The sequence below is a fragment of the Diplotaxodon limnothrissa genome, linkage group LG17, assembly GCF_057381915.1.
Source record: "Diplotaxodon limnothrissa isolate DT_005_m linkage group LG17, D_limnothrissa_male_GT1.1, whole genome shotgun sequence".
Lineage (NCBI taxonomy): Eukaryota > Metazoa > Chordata > Actinopteri > Cichliformes > Cichlidae > Diplotaxodon > Diplotaxodon limnothrissa.
Genome location: NC_140612.1, coordinates 3,727,090 through 3,746,347, shown reverse-complemented (window position 1 = coordinate 3,746,347; position 19,258 = coordinate 3,727,090). Strand labels below are relative to the sequence as shown.

The window sequence follows — 19,258 nt, the reverse complement described above, 5'->3', positions numbered from 1 at the left end:
TATGATAATATGCAACTTCATCCTTCACCTTGCCACCCTGCAAGCCTGATGTGTGGTTTTTGTCTTTGCTTTTCATTCACTAACCTCAATTCAACTCTGTCCTCCACCCATCATACACCCAGGAAGAATTTATGCAAATGAATAATTAATTGCTGCTGAAATAAGGAAACGGCTGGTATTCATGAGGCTGGCTTGATGTTGACATGTCAGGCTTGGTGGGGAACTTTTACACTGTTAGTATGCATTTCATTTCAAGGGCATGTGTTTTGCATTGCAGCAGAGACTGGAGAATGGCTCTAGTTTGTGTGCTCCTTGGCTGAGACAGAACTTCTAATATGTCATCTCTCTCACTCAGGGGACTGCAGCAAATCGCAGCTCTCAGCCAGGGATGCTGAGTAGCTTGTACAGCAACCAGCAAAATTAGCACAGATAGAGCAGAGAAAGGGGAAAAGGCTTTATGGCTTTGGATGTTTTGGGAAAATGTATATATACATTTGTCAATTGAAGGAAAACTGCTTTAAACATACATCTGAGACTAGGATTTAACTTCAGTTCAAGATGCATTTTAGACATGTGAGTCAGCAAACACTCAGTTTCCTTTTTATTCCCCCAACATGCTCTGTAGGAGGAATAAAGCTATATGCCATGCTGTTTTACACCTCCAAGCTTGACCAAGTCCAATTGTGTAACTGAGGGATTAAGAGCTTTTCTCAAAAGCACTTTGACAGGAAATTTCGAAGAGTGTTTCTCTTCTATCCAAAATTGGAAATTTAACAAGCACTCCTCTAACCTCTGGGCAGAAACTCGACTTTTTTCAGGCTGAACCTCTGTGTACATGACATTGGTGGCCTCTGCTTCTTTTCCAACCTCATCTGCATGTTAGACTAAATATGAATTTCCAAGTGTTTCTCAAACAGTGACTGCAGTGTGGTTCATTATGCTTGATCCTCTTTTAGGTCAAGATGCCTTCAAGACTTTGCTGCACACTCTGCATACTCAATCCTCGGAGGAATCTCAACTCAAATATGACTAAATATTAGATTTTTGATCTACATGGTGACTTGATCACACGTATCAAACCAGTTAATCACAGACTGATTCAGTCATGTAAGGCAGCAAACACCCACTTTACACTAAAGAAGGAATGATTGGGCATAAAAAAATCAGAGCATTAAAAACATGGATTGGCATTTTGGGGCAGAAATGATCCATTTGCTTTTGATTTGATGAGCAAATAACGACTAAATAATGCAAGTTCTTCTGAGCTCATGCAGGTATAGTTAATGCATTCTTCTTGTAGGAATGTGGATGATTTTTAGTGAGAGCAACAGTACAATCACATTTATTTGATAGAGCTGCAAAAATATCTTTTCTTTATGCAAATAAGACATTTAATCTCTTAATGTGGGCATATAAAGCACATCTAAAATAGCTTCAATGCCACTGAATAATGTATATGTATCTAGGGGATTTTTTACCAAATCCACCTCCAACAATGTCTGGATATTTTCATGTGAAAATATAAAGCATCTGTTGGTTGCAGCAAATGAATGCAAGCCAGAAATTAAAAGACACCTGCATATATAGCATAATCTCAAAATACCCAAAACAGGCAGCTGAAAGTATTTTGAATGGTGCTCATGGCCATTGATCAGTGGTCATAACAGTTTGCATATTAATGATCAAGGAACCGACCTCCCAGCCCATTGTTCGAAGACCATTGCTAGTTTCAGTCATTATGCAAATGCACTGTTTATAAGATTGGGGAAACCTGCCGAGTGGGAGAAATGACGAAACCGAAAACGCTGCGCCCAGATGAACAGAATCAACCTTTTGGGGCTTTGGTTAAGAAGTACTCAGTTCCACCCCTCTCTTATATTTTGCCTTAAAAATTAAGCTCAAGGTCCAAAAGTGCAGTTCATTGTATGAGCAGTTGAGGCTGTCCCCCAAACAATCAATCCCAATAGAAAGGCATGTTTAAGGCATAGTACAACAAGTGCTTTAAGTCTTTCTAGCTAACCTTCTGTTCATGAGTACAAGTATGTTTTACTAAGGGTGCAGCCACTTTTACTGTTAGATTTTCTAGCAGATTTTTGTGTCTGTGCGATACACTCGTAAAGCGAATGGATGTAGCTTGTTAGTAAGAACTCAGATTACACCACGCTCCCAACCAAAAATCAGGGTGCTATGTCCTTTCATGATGAGTCTTTGAGAAGAGCCACTGTTAGCCACTGGAACTATGGAAGGTTTGAGGTCTGGTTTTGAAATGTGATTTTACTCTGAAGCTTTAGTGTTTTTATCTTTTCACCTACCCAGCTCTTCTTCTTCTTCTTTTTGTCTTCGGCATCCTTGCCCAAGCTGCCCATACTGGAATGACTGGCTGCGCTGTTAATACTGGACATACTTTCAGAAGAGTGCTGCCGTCTAATCCTCAGATCTGGAAAGAACAGACAAAGCTTTCTTTAGTGCAAAGAATGTTTAGGTGAACAGTGTCACTACATTTATTGGTTGATACTGGTTCTTATTTAAAGTGCTGCAGGAATTGTTTCTTTCAATCTGACTCACACAGCACAAAAATCTGTAAATAACAGGGGTTCAATTACCTATGGAGCCAGTTGCGCTAAATGTTCATCCACTTATCAAAACATCATTTAATTTTGTCTCCTGCCAGCCTGCTCATTACCTTTGTCAAGGTGGTTTGGGCCATTGAGTGCCACCTGGATAGCTGTTTGGGCGTCTGTGTTCTGGGTCTTCAGCATTTCTATCGTCTCCCTCAACTCTGCCAACTCGGACTCCTTTAGTCAGAAAAAAAGAGAGAGAACAGGAGGTGCTGTTTTATTTTTTATTTATAAAGACAGAAATCTCTGTAGTCTAAATAAAACAGACTTTCCAAATCCAAAATCAGTGATCAGACCAGGTTATTTTTAAAAAGGATGAGGAACCCAAAAATGTTGGAATCGTCCCCTTAGTTACATTACTGAGAGCAGATTCTTAAATTTGGCATTGAGGTAGCTGTGTGTGTGTTTGTGTGTGCGTATGGATGTGTGTGTGTGTGTGTGTGTGTGTGTGTGTGTGTGTGTGTGTGTGTGTGTGTGAGGGGTACATTTTGAGAAATACAGTAGATTTGCCCCAAAGCCAGCACCACCTGCTTAGAATAAGAAGAATACTGGACCAGATAAAGGGAGACTCCTACTCTGTCTTTCCCCAAAACTCACTGAGGGCTGCAGATAGGGTTTTCACTTTAATTAAAAGTTAGGATGGCCTTGTTTGACAAAGGCAGCTCACCCATCTCAGTCTCCTTTAATTTATAAAGGATTAAAAAGCAGCCAGGGCTTGTCAGCTATGTGTGCATGTATATGTGAACAGAGGGGAGCATTCTTCATTTGTGGTAGGGGTATGCCTAAGAACATATTGCTGCTGCTGTGATGAGTTTTAGTTCTTTTCAAGCTCTTTTGAAGTCCTAGAGAAAAAAATAGCTGCGGGCAAAAAATGATGACGGAAAGACCGCTTTAAACAGATTTTTGTTATTAAACTGGATACTTTTACTTACATATAAAGCACTGAAGTTTGAATCCTAAGCATGTCAAAAGACTTTGGTTAAGGTTAAGAGCACTGCTAGAGAAAAACTTTACCAAGTAAACTCCTTCAGCAGAAAACTTTTCACGAGTCGAGAATTGAGCCTTTAATATATTTTTATTATGTCACAGTGACCAACCTCTGACTTGATACTTCCCACTGAAATTATTCAGTGCCACACAGTTTCACGTTTCTAATCATTTCTCCTCTTTGTAGTCTCTTTTGAAGATGCCACACAGTGTATTTTAAATTCAAGAATAAGCTCTTGTACCTTTTGCTCGGCTGTCATGGTGAGGCTCTGCAGGCGGCAGGTCATGTTACTCAGACTCTTCTCAAAGGCTGCCACCAGGTGAGCCTACAGACACAGGAAGACAAGCAAACTTAATCCTCGCTTTTACTTTTTTTACATGCTTTGGCTCACTATTTATGTTTTTCTTATGCAAATCGAAAATCTAGATTCAAAAAGAGAAAGCACTGAAGTAAATAAAACACACACACACACACACACACACACACACACACACACACACACACACACACACACACACACACACACAAGCCCCAACACATTCTGTATGCAAAACTACAAAAGTAAATCTCAGAACTGAGTTCAATATGAAATTTGACTTTTCTCGGTCAATACAATAAACGCAATTTCTACTTGGCCATTTATAAATTAACATTAAAATGTTTTTAAAACCCCTGTTGAAAAAAAGAGCTCTGACAGAGAATCATCTGGTGCGTTTTGATAACTTTGAAGTGAGTTTTCGCTTGATGACTGCGGACAGAAAAAAGCTTGGTGTGGAAATTTTATTTGCCCACGAGTCTGAAGGCTTTGGCTGTGCCGTCCTGAGGAGGTTTGAAGAGGGAGCACTGTATTACTTCACTGCTGCATCCAACTGCTGTGAATTAAACACCGTGGACGCCAAAGATGTCTCTCTCAGCTAATTAGAATAAGAACGCATTGATACCTGAAAGATGGTCAATGTTTGGCAACGTCATGCCATCTGCTCTGCGGGAATCATGGTTTTGTGTGTGTGCGTGTGTGGATTTGGTTGTGCATGTGTTTTATCTATATGTGTTTATAGGGATGTCTGGTGAAGCCTTATGTTCATCAAGGCTGCATGTACTTTTGTGTGTATTCGTTTGTGTGTGTGCTGTTCGTTCATTCTCCCGTTCTAAGCAAGACACAACCGAGTCACCTGTCAAGCCTGGTGTGTCACAGAGAGGTGGGAAGCATGCCCAGACAAATCTACACACAGATACGCACACACAAACACCCAAGTGCATTTATACACTTTCATTTACCGAATTCAGCAGCATTTGTTCTTGATCTTGCCCTCTAACAGTTGTGACAAAATCAGAAAAGTCCTCATCTTTCTATGCCTATGACGACATTTGGCCCATCCAAGTCCATAAATAGACACGTGCACGGAGTAGCACCCTGTGCTGCCTCTTCCACTCTGTGTCCCTGGCTAAATCAGCGTAGGTCTTGACCTTTAGAAATGCCAACTGTTCCGACACATCCCTCTAACTCCACATCTCTTTCCAACTCCACCTGTGAGGCTCCAACTCATCAACCCCCAGCCCACCTGTCAGCTCTGAGGGAGGCACCAATCAAACTCTCCTGCATCCCAGGGCTGAACCATCTGTCCTGTTCTGGAGGCTTGAGCCAGATAGTGTTTTCTGACCCTTGTCCTGATCCTGGGGTCTCAGGTAAAGGTTGACAGTAGGCCAAATCAGAGAACTAGATGATGAGAAAGTCTTTAAAGTCACAGCTACTTGATGCCACCTCTGACGATGTACACAACATCTCGAGGGTGTTATATGTTACCAACGACACAGAGTCACGACTACTGTGTTCAAAGCCAGCAACTACTGCTGGGCTACATCCTACACTGTAGTACAGTACAAAAACAAGGGCAGGTGACGAAAGGAGGAGGCCCAAAGTCAGGAAGGAGGAAAAGGAAAGGAATACGAACAGGAAATATTGGGGAGGGTTGACTCTTTTTTTAAGCTGAGCAGAAAGGAGAAAAAAGGAGAGGGAAGAAGGTCAGGCTGACAAAGTGAAGGGTGAGAAGAGGGGGGGGGGACTGGGGGAGGAGGGTTGCTTGTATGAACTCTTAAACCCAGTATGTCAGCCAAGACAGGAAAACCAATCTCCTTCATGGTTGAAAGAAAATACTGACTAATACTTTTGCCCCCTAGTCCCTTTAGCAGGATGGGGTGTCAGTTTTGCTAATTCTGGTCTATTTTGCTCCAATACAACCAAAAATATTTAGTGTATCAAAATGATGGCAAGGCTAGGTGTGTTTCTAAAAGCAGTGGTGAGACAGTATGAGAACACTGACTGTGTCTTAGCATAATATATATTTTATAAGATCAACATTCAATTTCCTGCACAAACCCAAGAAAAATAATAATAATCGTTAGTGCAGCGGCAAAGCAAATGTAATAGGATCACGATAAGATGACCTCAGTCACGGCACATTTCCTCTCTGGTCCTCTTTTATAAATTGTGTGGATGAAATGAAAAAGCACCACGCCAGTGAGCGATGACACGGAAAGACGACACCTTCCCCATGGAGCTTTAAAATGTATCTTTTGCCTTCATCATGACTTTGTTATTGTTAAACTGTTGTCAAAGGAATGTAAGATTCTGTAAGATTTCTCTGTCAGCTGGGGAAAAAATTCTTTGACATTTTGAAAGCCACACACAAATGTAAATGACCTTTTATTTCACACCAAAGCTGAACAGAATTAACAAATAAATAGCTACATTTTATAAGTGATTTTAAAAACTTCTTCCTAAGGCACTGACATTAAAAAAAAACAACTTTTTACTTTTATTTGCACATCAAAGAGTTCTTATATTTGCTACCAGTGACAATGTGTAGGCTTTTATACACCTATAAATATATATATAAATATACACTCTCATACACGTGAGAGTGTGGGCAGTAACAGAGATGATAAAAAAACCCGTCTGTGGCAGGTCTTGAGTACATCACAATGAGATTTGGACTGTGGGTGGAGAGTATCTGAGGACTCCTGAGGTTGATATTGCCACAGTTACACTCCCCACTGGGAGGATGAGATGAGCTTAGAACACTAGCAACCCACCATGCTATCATGTAGATGTAGTGTGATGCACTTCTAGCATATGTCACTAGTGTATGTGGGTTTCTCTTGTCTGTGCTTACATATGACTTGGTTATGACACTAGTTGCATATTACACTGCTATTTAATTTCAAGACGTGGAGGATCCACAGTGCAACTCGTCACCTATAAATTTTAAGTGCTCCTGCGAATAAACTGCATCAGAAAGTACATTTGTATAAAATGTAATCTCAGCTACATTTATTACATCCACCCATCATGTCATAAATAAGTAACATGACTTCCCAACACTTCTTTGTACCAAAAACAGCAAAGCAAAGGGTTTTGCATCAGCTATTGTGCACAACTAGTCAACTATCATCAGGAAAGACTGAAATATAATGCTCTTTTAAATATCTGTGAATTGTTTTTGCCTTTTTCCACACTCTGCCTTCAGTTTCAGCTTTGCACAACTCTGTGATCAAAGAAGAGGACTGAAGCGAGCAACCTGACTGCTTCCACGCACGATCAGACACTTGGCATTGATGGTAGGGAGGTGGAGTCAGATGCTGAAGTCAGTCTAACTAAATCTCCACAACGACTTTGTCTTTGGGTTGAAGGTCTCTGCATCTGTTTCACCCACGCATGACGCACTTGTGTCGAGATTCACTTATCCTCATCTCCCTGTTCTCTTTCTTCAGCCATCTATCTCTATTCTATTCTCTCTGCTTGATTGAATTCGGGAGAGGCTCTTTGCTGAAAACCCACCAGCTGAGACAAAAGCAGAGAGACAATCCTCGCTGTATGAGACACACGAGCACACGCAAGGAAAAGCTCTAACCAGGGACAAGAAAACAGACACAAACCTACAAACAGGCAAAAGCAAATACACACATGAGGGCTTCAAACACACAGCAAAGGATTTAGAGGGTGTCTTAAAGATTTGTATTCCTCCTTCAATAAGCAGCGCTTCCCATAAAAGCTCTCTGACAGCAGGTTATCGTGCAAATGTTCAGGCTGTTTTGACGGCACCTTTTGAAGTAAATAAACTCACGTTGGCAGCCAGCTGAGATGTCAGAGTCGCCACCTTCTCCTGAGAGGCGTCCAGCTCCCGACGCAGCTTTCTGATTTGCTGGTTGGGAAGGAAAAACGAAATGTGAACATTCGGTTAATGCGCCTAAAAACCATAAAGAAAGTAAGACTGATTGTGATGTAAACACGATGTGAATTTGCAACTCCCATGGTGATAACTCTGATGTAAAAAGAAAACTGTGCAGGCACATGGGAAACTGTTTAAAAAGACACTGGAGTGAAGTGTGAACATAAAGTGTGGGGGATTACCGTGGAATTTTGGACTGTTTGGCCCTTGATTGAAAAGAAAAGAGTAAAAATTAACGCTATGTTGCATGCCTCCATCAAATAGCAAGTCCTGATGTGGCTGGAGAGACAGAGGTTATCAACAAGCCACAGCAATGTTCTTTTCATGGTTTCCGCAGCAAAGTGAGGAAATGGAGACATTTATGCCTGAGATGGTTCAAAAAGTTTTTGCAAATACCTGAAATTCATACTTATATAATTCACAACAGCAAGACGTCTCAGTTTAGCAAGGCGGACAGCTCAGTGCAAGAATGCAAGAACAGTTTTCTGGATTATCATATGATAAGATTAGCTGTATATTTTTATTCAGTCACTCAAAAATATAATGTCTTTTTTATTATTTGTTTTGAATTCTAAATGTGTTTAGATTTACTGCACAGTCACTGTAGTCCACAACTGTTAGTTTGCACAGAGTGAGCTGTCCCGGAATACTAAACTCCACTTATCTGGCAGGGTTAAAACAAACACTGCAGTGTATTTGCGATCACTGTTTGACCCAAAGTTACGCTTAAAGCACATGTAGAGACAAAAGGGATGAAAGTCAAACCATAAAACTGGAAAATCAAAGTAGAATCAGTGATAAACTGAATAGGCTTTTTGAACAAGAGCCAAAGGTCAGGGCATGGATCCCATTACAGAGTAAGTGTTTGTAATGAGTTAACAATAAGCTATGCAGAATAGTAAGGATGTGTAGATATTTATGATCTAGATGAAATCAATGCATGATTAGATAAAGCAATGCGACATAGAGCTAAAATAATTGATTGCAGAATTTACTTTTATTTATTCACAAAACACTCTTTTGTTTAGTTCAGAGATCAAATAGATATCACTGTTTGTGCTTTGATTGACATGCACAGATTGTCTCTGAATACAGACGCTGTGCAGCACAAAGACATTCAGACACAGAAATCAGCCAACAGGGACATGCACGTGACATCTTAGACTAAATCCCACACAAAATCAAATCAAATGGGTCAAAAGTAACTTTTAGGGATGCACAGCAAGACACAAGGCACTCGAACCTTCACCCACACCACAGAGCTGCTCAGTGGCTGTACCGAGCAGTTTCAAAGCATCGGTGGCTCTAACTATAAGCCTGTTTAGCTGAAAGCTGATAAGGAGAAGCATACATGCAAACAGAAAGATGGACACAATGTTAGCCGCCCTTACCTCTGAGTGAGCTTTTTCCTCTGTCTGTAAGAATCAAGCAAACACAGTTTAGAAACATTTGATCGCTGCTCTGGGGAGATGTGTTCCATCAGTAAAAGCACCAAAAGCAAAGAAAAGGGTCATTTTAATTAAAAGTAGATTAAAATGACAGAAAATGTAAAAAATTAAAGAGGAAATGGTTTATGTACAGAATGACTCAACCTGATGGAAAACTTTGTAAACAAAACCATCTCCATCGTTCATCTGAACGTTTACTTTGCAAATTGCTAGCGCAGTCTGAAACGGGCAGACGTGTGTGGTAATCGATTCCTCTTGCTACAACTAATCCCCCACCTCACTGAATCCGAGAGTCGAGCACTGCATGTGCTATTACTGCAGAATCTAAATTGTCAAGAATTTGTTACTTCAGACAAATGCTGTCACAGAAACTTGCCATGTCTTCTACAAAAATAGAGAGGAAAAGGGAAAGACTGAATGCTACGTAACATCACTGATAGGAGAGGACGGAAAAGATGTTCACCCTTCAAATTAAAAAATAAAGATGATTTCAGTTTTATTTTATTTTTGTATGCAAACATATGAAGTTTGGAGCTCAACAGAAAAAATGTTTGAAACAGTCTGAAGATCAATCTTGTTTCAAATACTGGCAGCTAGGGATGGGTATCTGAAGGTTTTATCTTCAGATACCCATCCCTTTGTCACCGGTTTTATCCAATACCGGTGACAAACTAGTACTTTTGAAACGGTGCTGAACCGTTGAACACAAACTTTGTCCAAAAACCTCTTATGTTTAGCTGTTTTTGTGTAAAAAGTTAACAATGTTAGGCTTTTCTGCAGCTATAGGGCATATATGGTATCACTCTTGGCTGGAAGCAGTGCTTAAACAATGGAAAAAACAAACTTTGTCCAAAAGCCTCTCATGTTTAACTGTTTTCCACTTTTTCTTTGGTCATTTTAGCCTTTTTGGCCTACTCAACGTAAATTACACACGAACAACATCAAGCTTCACACACAGAGAAGAACGGCTGCTGCCGCCATCATCATCCGTCATCATTTCTGCTACACTGGCAGGGCTAGGGGCCAGGACTCTACTCTTCTGGTTCTTGGGGGACGTTGCTAACTCCGGGTCCGATAACAGGCACCACACCCGCAGTAGATGTGCCCGGTGTGAGCTCTTGCAGCAAAGCTATCAAATACGGTGCATTTCTCGGCTTTTAAAAAACCGCTATGCGTCGCCAGGTGTTTCATTAGATTTGATGCTTTAGGGTGATACTGTGCAAAGGAGGTTATCCTTTGCACAGTATCACCTTAAAGCACTTGTTGCAGGCTGCTGAGTTTGCTGTGGAGTACAGCCAGACTTTTGCCCGCTTCGCCTTGGGGATTTTTAATCTGTAGCTCTGCTCTAAAAGATCGTACGTACCTGGGCCCGCCTACTATCCTTGGAAACGTAAAATGATTGGCTAGAATCCAAAGTGTCTGACATCTCAGGAAAAAAAAAGCACCGAAATAAAGCACCAAAATGTGCGCTGCTTTTCGGTCTGGTTACTACCGTTTATGTCAGAACGATACCGGTACCCATCCCTACTGGCAGCTGCCAGTGTTACCCCTCAGCCTGCATGTAGATGCACCTATGGCATCACTTTGAAAGTCCTAGATGACATCCTCCTTGATGTATTGTGTTCACAGGATGTGAGTTCACTGAATTTGGAACTCAAATTTTCAGTAGATGCACCAATGGTATCAATTTCAAAACACATCATCATACGTCGCCTTGATCTCAGGTTATCGCATTCACAAACTTCAGTGTCCACGCTATTCATCCAACTCCCTGGTGGGGTGATGACAAAAGGATTTTAAGTGTGCCTTATAGTGTGGAAAATACGTTATACAGAAGAAAAGAATAGATCGCGATATATATCGTTACCGCACATGCTTCAAATTATATCGCGATATGAATTTTAGGCCATATCGCCCAGCCCTAGTGGCGTCTTCTTAAAGGCTAGAAGCCAAAAGAGAAAGGCAGAGAAGATGCTAAACTGCTTTTGCCAACTTCAAAATGCTCTATGTGAGTGGAGGAAGGCATCAATTAGGACTGAAAAAAATATTGTCACCCCGTCCTGGTAAATATTTGCAAATAGTTACAGTCAATTCCTTTTTCTGAAAATCCTTCTGAACACAGTGATTCAGTAATTATTTATATTACAATATAGAAATTGACATGTTTGTATGGAATGCTATTACTACAGAAAAAAATAATAGAAGTGAAATCTCAGATATATTGCTATGGTTAGGGTTTTTTTCTCAGTAGGGATTTCTGTCACACTTCTTAGATACTTACCGCAGAATACAGTGACGACGTGCTGGAAACCAAAGACAGTGAGGAGCCATGGACTGTAAGACACAGAGACGGTGCACATGAGTAAACAAAGACTTTTAAGGTAAAACGTGGATATTTGTCCTTTAACTGTCTTCACCTTGTGACTCAGTTTGCAATACTTATATTATTAGAAATTATTTGGCTGATTGGTCAGCAGCTCTTATGCTTACTTATTCAGAAAATGTAAAGTGAAAAATTGCAATCAGTTGTGGGACTAAAAAAAACAACAATTTAAAATGCTGACCAGAACAGAGACCTATCAGCAATGCTGGTATCAAAGCACTTGATAGCTGGTGGGACTTTGCTTTGTTGAAAGTGACAGTAAAAACTGTTTTCGCTGTTTTAGCTTTTTTGTGAGGAATTGGGTTTGTTCTGGACAGTCCGTCGAGAATGAGTGTGTGTCTCACCTTCATCAGTGCTGTCTCTGAAGGACCCAGAGCGGCTGATGGCACGTGGTCGTTCCTCCAGAGAGGTTGCGCTGCCACCCAGTGGGTGACCCTCTCCATACAGGTCAAAGGAGTCCTGGGTGGGGATACTGTTGGAGCGGCTCATGCTGCTGCTGCCTGGTGGCAGGTTATACTGACTGATGTTGGTGGGGCTCACTGCACAGAGCAAAACATATACATCTACCATGTTATATTTTCACGTGCGTTTCAGTCATCAATCATTCATGCAGGCACTAAAAACCTACTTATAACAAGTTGTTAAATAATAATCACCTCAGATTATTTATTTATGCACTGAAGAATGCTTTAATTAATTACAGATCATATCACAAGGATCCTTTTTGTGCTCATATGTCTATCATAGCCTTTGTTGATACGATATACACATTTTAGGCACAATAGGTTTTTTCCTTTTGACTCACAGAGGTTGGAGTAGTGGTATTTTCCTGTGGTGGTGCAAGAGGCTCCAGGAGGAGACAGAGGGGACTGGCTGCCAGTATCCTGAAGACCTCCTGTTGAATGGGACCTCAACCACTCCTTCCCTTCTTCATGAGATGTCTGCCTGGAGGAGGTAGGGTATCTGAAACCCACAAAACACAGTTTAAACTCAAGGCAAGACATTACTTTTTAGTAATGAACTTTATTACTTAAAAGTTCAAGTGATGAAGACGTGTAAACTAATGAAGCTACACAGTAGAAGGATGTGAGCAGATGGCATAAAAATATTAAAAACCATACCACACAGAAGTGGATGTGCATGCATCTACACGCATGCAGTCATTTATGTATAATAACTATATATATTCACAAACACACACACACACACACACACACACACACACACACACACACACACACACACACACACACACTACTCAGGCTTAAAGCTGCCAAACACACAGACTCTGCTGTTGATCTCCTCTCTCCCAAACTCTAAAGTAATTCAGCAGCAGAAGCCCCCCTTATCGCACACATGACAATCGGCCATATTTAATCCTCTGAGGATGATAATTGAGTTTGCACTCATCTCTTTTCAGCAGCTTCTTCCTTCCAACGCCCCCATTACTACGCTTGTCACATCTGACCCTGCTCTAGTCCTGTGTCTGTGCTCGCTTTTCTCTCCAGCAGCAATTGGGCGTCTAAGATTGCACTGAGTGCTGTCAGACTGCAGCTGGAGTTGAAATGGAACAGACTGAAATATCCAAGGGTCAGTGTTTGAGTCGGTATACTTAGTGCTAATATAATCACAACCAATCCGCTTATTTACAGCGTATGACTAAAGGAGGCAAATCTATTAATCTAAGCTCCCCATGTAGAAAGTCTACAGTTTATAAAAGAGCTATTTGGCATGTTTAAGATGAAAACAGATTGCCATTGCCAATAAAAACGTTAAAGTGAACACTGCAGACCGCACTGAGGCAAAAAAGGCAAAAGCGTCGTGCGAGATCAGATGGTTTTAGGCTCCATATAGCACGAGCGTCAAATGCTCGAAAAATGAAAGAACACCCAGCATGCCCCATCCGACACCTCTCCAGCAGTACTCTATAATTGGCTGGAAAGGCTGTTCCCTGTATCAGTTGTGCCACTGTGATGAATAGGTCATGGTGCTTCAGTTTCCGTCCACTCAGTTACAGCTAAATTCAAAACATTCATTCTATACTCGCCTCAGCTAACAGAGCAAATGTTATCGGAAAGTTTAAGCCATTTTTGGAAGCCGAGAAAGAACTCAGTGGCTGCGTTTGCCACATTTCTAACTTTGCATGAGATGAGTGTAGGATTAGGATGAGCACAGAGAAGCAGACAAGCAGACAGATGGAAAAACACACTGCTCCCTCATCATCCCAGATAGCATTCATAGTATGTTAGAGATTTTTTTTTTTATGCATCAATTCAAAGAAGTCAAAATCTAATTTGAGCTCCAGAGTTTGTTACATAATTGCATGATAAACAGAAGGGAAAAAACTCTAAAAGTTGAAAGAGAAAAAATCCACAACTAGACTCAAATATGAGTTCCCTATATATTTAGTCAAATGTAAACAGACTGTATGTGAAAAGATGGACATAGTTTATTGGGCTAAAAAAAGGAGGTTTTCAAACGACATTATTCCTAGGCAGCGGGGGTTGACTCCTCAAGATGAAAACAAGACTGTGGGAAAACAATGCTTGTGACCTCAATAAACATTTTCCTGGTGAGTTAGGCTCTGTAGTTTAAAGTCTTAATAAACACAACAGGATATTCATTTGTAAATTATGGATGATAAAGCAGGTCATGCTTTATTAGTGTCTCAAGGGAATTAACCATCCATTTAGGTGAGATTATGGTGGCGATGTTTGCTTTTTATCAACAGCCTTTGATCAGTGCTTGACTTAAGTGCTAATATAATCAGAACCAATCTGCTTGTATCACTAAAGGAGTCACACACTGTAAATCTGCAGTTCATAAAAGAGCTATTAAGCATACTTAGGATGTAAACAGATGGTGTAAACATAAATGTTTACGCTCACTTTTTTTTTAATATCGACTCTCAGTTTTTATTTAATCTTCAAAAAGTTTTTATTGAGCAGTAGTTTTTCATTGACCCACATCCTTATCAAACCTGTGTACTTTATCATTATCACCTCAGCCTAATTATACATAATTCTGAACATGAACTGATGGAGAGTGGTTGAAAAACTAGTTAATAATTTTTATCGATTCATTTATCTAATAATTTAAAGCAGGGGTGTCCAACTCCAGGCCTCAAGGGTCGGTGTCCTGCAGGTTTTAGATATCACCCTGGGTCAACACACCTGAATCAAATGATTCGTTCATCACCATTTAGCCATTTAGGTCATTTACCCATTTAAATCAGCTGCCACCGCCTTTGAGGCTTGGAGTTGGACACCCCTGCTTTAAAGTAAATATTTTACTGTTTATTGATGACTTTTACCTGGGAAACACTGCTATGGATTGTGCAAATAATGACACATGAAAAACAACACGGAAAGCCTGACATTAGAATGCAGATGCATGTATGCATGTGATCTACATGGAATGTGGCTGCAAATGTGTTGTACCTCAGTCCTTTTTTGGGAAGTGTGTTTCTGTCAAGTGGCATGCTGTTAAAACACAGAGGATGAGCAAATTAGATGAACACCTGTAAACATTTGTTTTGTGATACACAAGAAAAAGAACTGGTCACATTTTACAAACTTGACTTTTGACATACACAAAGATGCACACAATGGAAAATCCATTAAGACATTACTAATGCACCTCAGTGCAAAAGACTACGTGGATAAAACAGGCAGAATTGAGATTGTTTCATTTTTGAGACAGCTGAACTAGTGAGGGGAAATAAATGTGTTTGCTGCTTCTATGCTCTATGATGTAATTCATGCAAAGTGTGTGGACAAAAAAATGGAAAGGCCTTTATAGAGGCTACACGTAGGAATGGGTGTCAGAAATGATCTACTGTGGTATTTTTTCTGTCATGGCTTTGGACTGTGAAACTATCAGGACTGTTAAATGTCTTTAATGCTAATTGCTATCCTTATAGTACTTTGAGACAATAACTACTGATTGAACTAGCAGATATGTGAAATTTAGGAGTAGAGGAGGTATTATTTATTTATTTTCTATAGTATCAAAACCATGCCAGAAAAAGAAACTTAAATTGAACCAAACTGTTTTGTGAATGAATGATTTCTTTCTGTTATTCATCTGTATTGTATGTCTACATCTTAGGATAGGGAGATAAACGTTTTGTCTCTGTTCTCAAATGAAACAATGAATACGATTCTTCCCAATCGTATTCCCTGTTACTCACCCCTCAGACAGGGTGGACTTGACACTGCCGGTTCGTGTAACCTTGGGCCCATGGTGGCCCAGCGGCATATCAATGGACTCAGAGCTGGTGTGCAGACTGGTCATGCTTTGGCAGCTCAGTGTGTCCTTGCTGCCAGCAGATGAGCTACAGGCAGGCCAGGGCCGAGCGTTGGAGGGCAGGGAGAGGCCAGAGGCTGGGCTGGAGGCCGGGGAGTCGGTGCACATGTCTGGGGTTTTACCATACAGAGGGCTGCTGCCACCGCTCAGGCCGCCAGCGCTGCCCAGGCTCCCAGTGCCAGAGGAAGGCGAGTCCAGACTGGCTTGTCTCGCCAGTGTGCCGTGCGGGCTGCCCAGTATTGAGGGGCACTTGCCAGAGTCGGGCGTGCCAGGAGAGCTGGCCTTGCTGCTAGCTTTGGTACCAAACAATCTGAGGGCAGAGAGGTGGGTGCAATCATTTAGAAATGCTCAAAAGACAAGTGATGAGCATCTGCAAGATCCTTACTGGAAAATTTAAGGACTCTGGTATACTTCGGGTGTGACAAGTGCAGTGATCTCACTGGTCAAACATTACAAAGAAAACTACTACAATGGTCACAAGAAACCCATTTTAGGATAGTGGAAAGCAGCTTTTATAAACATCCCCTTGCTTTGCTGTAGCAACAACTTTATATAACAGATAAAAAATATTAAGCACATTTTACAATACATTTCTCCCTGGCAGCGAACTCGACCTCGGCTAGATGTGAACTCTCAGTGATTTACACTGACACATCTGCTTTCACAGCTTCGCCGTTTCAACCCTGTGACTTTAAATAACCTAATCTGTTAGGCCACTCAACCCTGTTTGCCTTCTGCATATGCTCAGGCAGCCTGCTACTCTGCTTGTGCCTGTCCCACTCTGTCACCGCAATCACACAATATATAGGTGACACACTCTGGGGGGAAGAAAAAAAGCTATGACATGCAGATGAAACGTGTTGGCTTGACAGATTGGATGGGACGGATGTTTGGACGCGCCTGCCGAATGCATGCTTCTAATGAGTGAGGGACTGGTGTGCAGAGAAAGTCCTGTCTCTTGTCAGTTCTGATAAACACTGCTGGGTTGAATTTGCTGAATGAAAAGCCATCAGACCCTCATCTTCAGGGTAAAGATGTGTTGCATTTGCAGTGACTTATCAGCTACACCAGGGAGCAATCTATGTTATGGCACCCCTTAGCTATGCAGCCAAGTCTACTGACTCTATCAATATTTCCACGGAGGCAATCTAATATGATTTATTAAGTGTCTGATATTCATCTTGCACATCCAAACATATCTAAAATTGATAGAGATGGCATATATTTTAAGTGAAACTTTGACATTATGGATATCTTTTCTCTCCGTTATAGAAACCTGGGGAATAACCTGCAGTGGAAAAGCGTCACTAAACACCACGTATCATAATGGATTAAACTCGCCTAAATTCTGGAGAAGATATGGTGAAAAGATTCAGTCTTTCAAAAAAAACTGCCCCAAATGTCCTTGCTGTAAAAGATGCTGCTTTTAACTAACAATCAGGGAATTGAAAAAGAAATGTGATGAAATGCTGGATTCACACAGAAACACAAAGTCAGGGACAAAGACAGAATGAGTGCTGTGTGTGCGTATGGTGTATCAGACCTGCGAAAGGTTGGAGAAGCGATATCGGGGTACTTGGAGCCTGGTTGCCTGAGGCCTGACTGGCCTGTTGAGGTGGAGGTGGGGCTAGACTTTGGGGAGGTGGATAGTCCTGCTGCTGGGTCTTGATCTGACACCGCCACTTTCTCCTTATCGGTCTGGTTGATGGTGATGGGACTAGAGCGTTCTGAGCCCACTTTTCCATCCCTGCGTTTAGTGCCTGTTTGCGTTGTTGCCCCACCAGCTGACTTGCCACTGACATTTGAGTCGATGCTGCTGGAGCTGGAGCGATGCCCACTGCGCCCTGCGGCCACCCCACTGGAGGATTTAGCTGGCCTGGGTAAGGAGCGGTACTGCAGGGTCACTTTCGAGCCACTGCAGCTGAGCAGGATGCCATCATCCTGGGGCTGTGAGCCATCCAGACTGGTCTTCCGCACACCACTGATGCTTGCACCTTTGCTGATGGCAGCTGAAGATTTGGGTGCCTTGCCCAGGGTGGCTGAGCCACTGGCGAGTATCGCACCACTGGAGGTAATTAGCGTGCCAGTGGCACCCTGGATCTTCTTGTAACCAAATGAGCCTGTGGTGGGTGGGCGTGTGATGCCAGAAGGGGGTTTCTTGCCTTCGTCCCCACTACTCCTGCCAGCGTCTGAGGGTGAGCGCTGGATGCCAGATGAGCTCTTGGAAGGCACCTTACCCTTCTCTGAGGCTTTTGCATCATCGGTTTTGCCTGTCAAAGTACACAAATCCAAAAATATCACCAATCATCGCATCATCTGTACTCGGAGTTTACCCTTTGGTGCCATAGAATCAATATATTGGTGCCCACAGCCAGAATCACAGCAATCGTTGCTCATGCTACAGCCAACCAAGTTATCTGAAGCACAACTCGCTGTGTTTAGTAAACATTTAAGATTCAGTCATGTTCATCTTAAATCAACATTATTATTACGACTTCTTCTTCAGCGTCATGTAAGCCCATTAAAGTTATTTTTGCTCTTTCTATAAAGATCACTTTCTGATGTCTGATGTGAAAAACATTCACTAGGAAATCACCTAGATACAATCATTTTTAATGTTCTAATATTAATACCAGTAATACTCGATCAATATATGTTGTAGATTAGGGTTTTTTTTTAAATGGAGTCTCCTTTGTTCAAAAAGTCACATTTTAATTCTGTCCCAGTCTATAATCGCTTTGTATAATTGCTCTACTTCCAAAATCACTTCTAGACAAAGATGGCAGGCTTCCTCTCCTACCTGGTGTTTTCAGGGCAGCGGACGTCCCCTTGGTTCTGGGTGGTGTAATGCCCACCTGGGCTGTCATACCCCTTCTCCATGAGCCTGTTTGGGACATCTGGGCCAGCGCAGCTGCCTTCTGACTGGCGTCCTCATACTGGCCCTGGGTTTGGGAGGATGGGGAAGACGAGGAGGTCTTCCAACGGGAAGAGCCACTGCTAGGATCCATGCTTGCATCCAGCTCCTCCTCTACCTTCTTCAGGTCTTCAGCTCCAGCCCAACTGCTGCTCACCACCTGCTCCGCATGCTTGGATCTGCTTCCTTTCTGGGACTGTGGGGGTTGTCATACAGAGAATCAGGGAGTGCACACAAACTGATAAATAGATGGAAGAATTCAGTAACAAAACTGTAATGCTTCTGGGCTGCAGTTTATACCAGTAAGTCTTAAAAGCATTACCTGATCATCACTGCAGTTCCTTAACAATATTTATAAAGAATGCAAAAA

The 19,258-nt window shown here is 41.7% G+C and overlaps 1 protein-coding gene across 1 annotated transcript in view; it reads right to left on the bottom strand.

The window, feature by feature from the left end:
- nav3 (neuron navigator 3) overlaps positions 1-19,258 on the bottom strand; it is a 182,074-nt gene that overhangs the window by 12,715 nt on the left and 150,101 nt on the right. The window contains exons 14-26 of the mRNA XM_085376519.1: positions 18,775-19,084; positions 17,518-18,244; positions 15,859-16,284; positions 15,107-15,148; positions 12,472-12,629; positions 12,011-12,205; positions 11,565-11,617; positions 9,227-9,250; positions 8,018-8,041; positions 7,731-7,808; positions 3,848-3,931; positions 2,684-2,795; positions 2,313-2,437 (exon numbers count right to left, since the gene is read on the bottom strand). Of these exons, the coding sequence (XP_085232645.1) occupies positions 2,313-2,437; positions 2,684-2,795; positions 3,848-3,931; positions 7,731-7,808; positions 8,018-8,041; positions 9,227-9,250; positions 11,565-11,617; positions 12,011-12,205; positions 12,472-12,629; positions 15,107-15,148; positions 15,859-16,284; positions 17,518-18,244; positions 18,775-19,084 (2,358 nt within the window). The remainder of the gene's footprint in view (positions 1-2,312; positions 2,438-2,683; positions 2,796-3,847; positions 3,932-7,730; positions 7,809-8,017; positions 8,042-9,226; positions 9,251-11,564; positions 11,618-12,010; positions 12,206-12,471; positions 12,630-15,106; positions 15,149-15,858; positions 16,285-17,517; positions 18,245-18,774; positions 19,085-19,258) is intronic.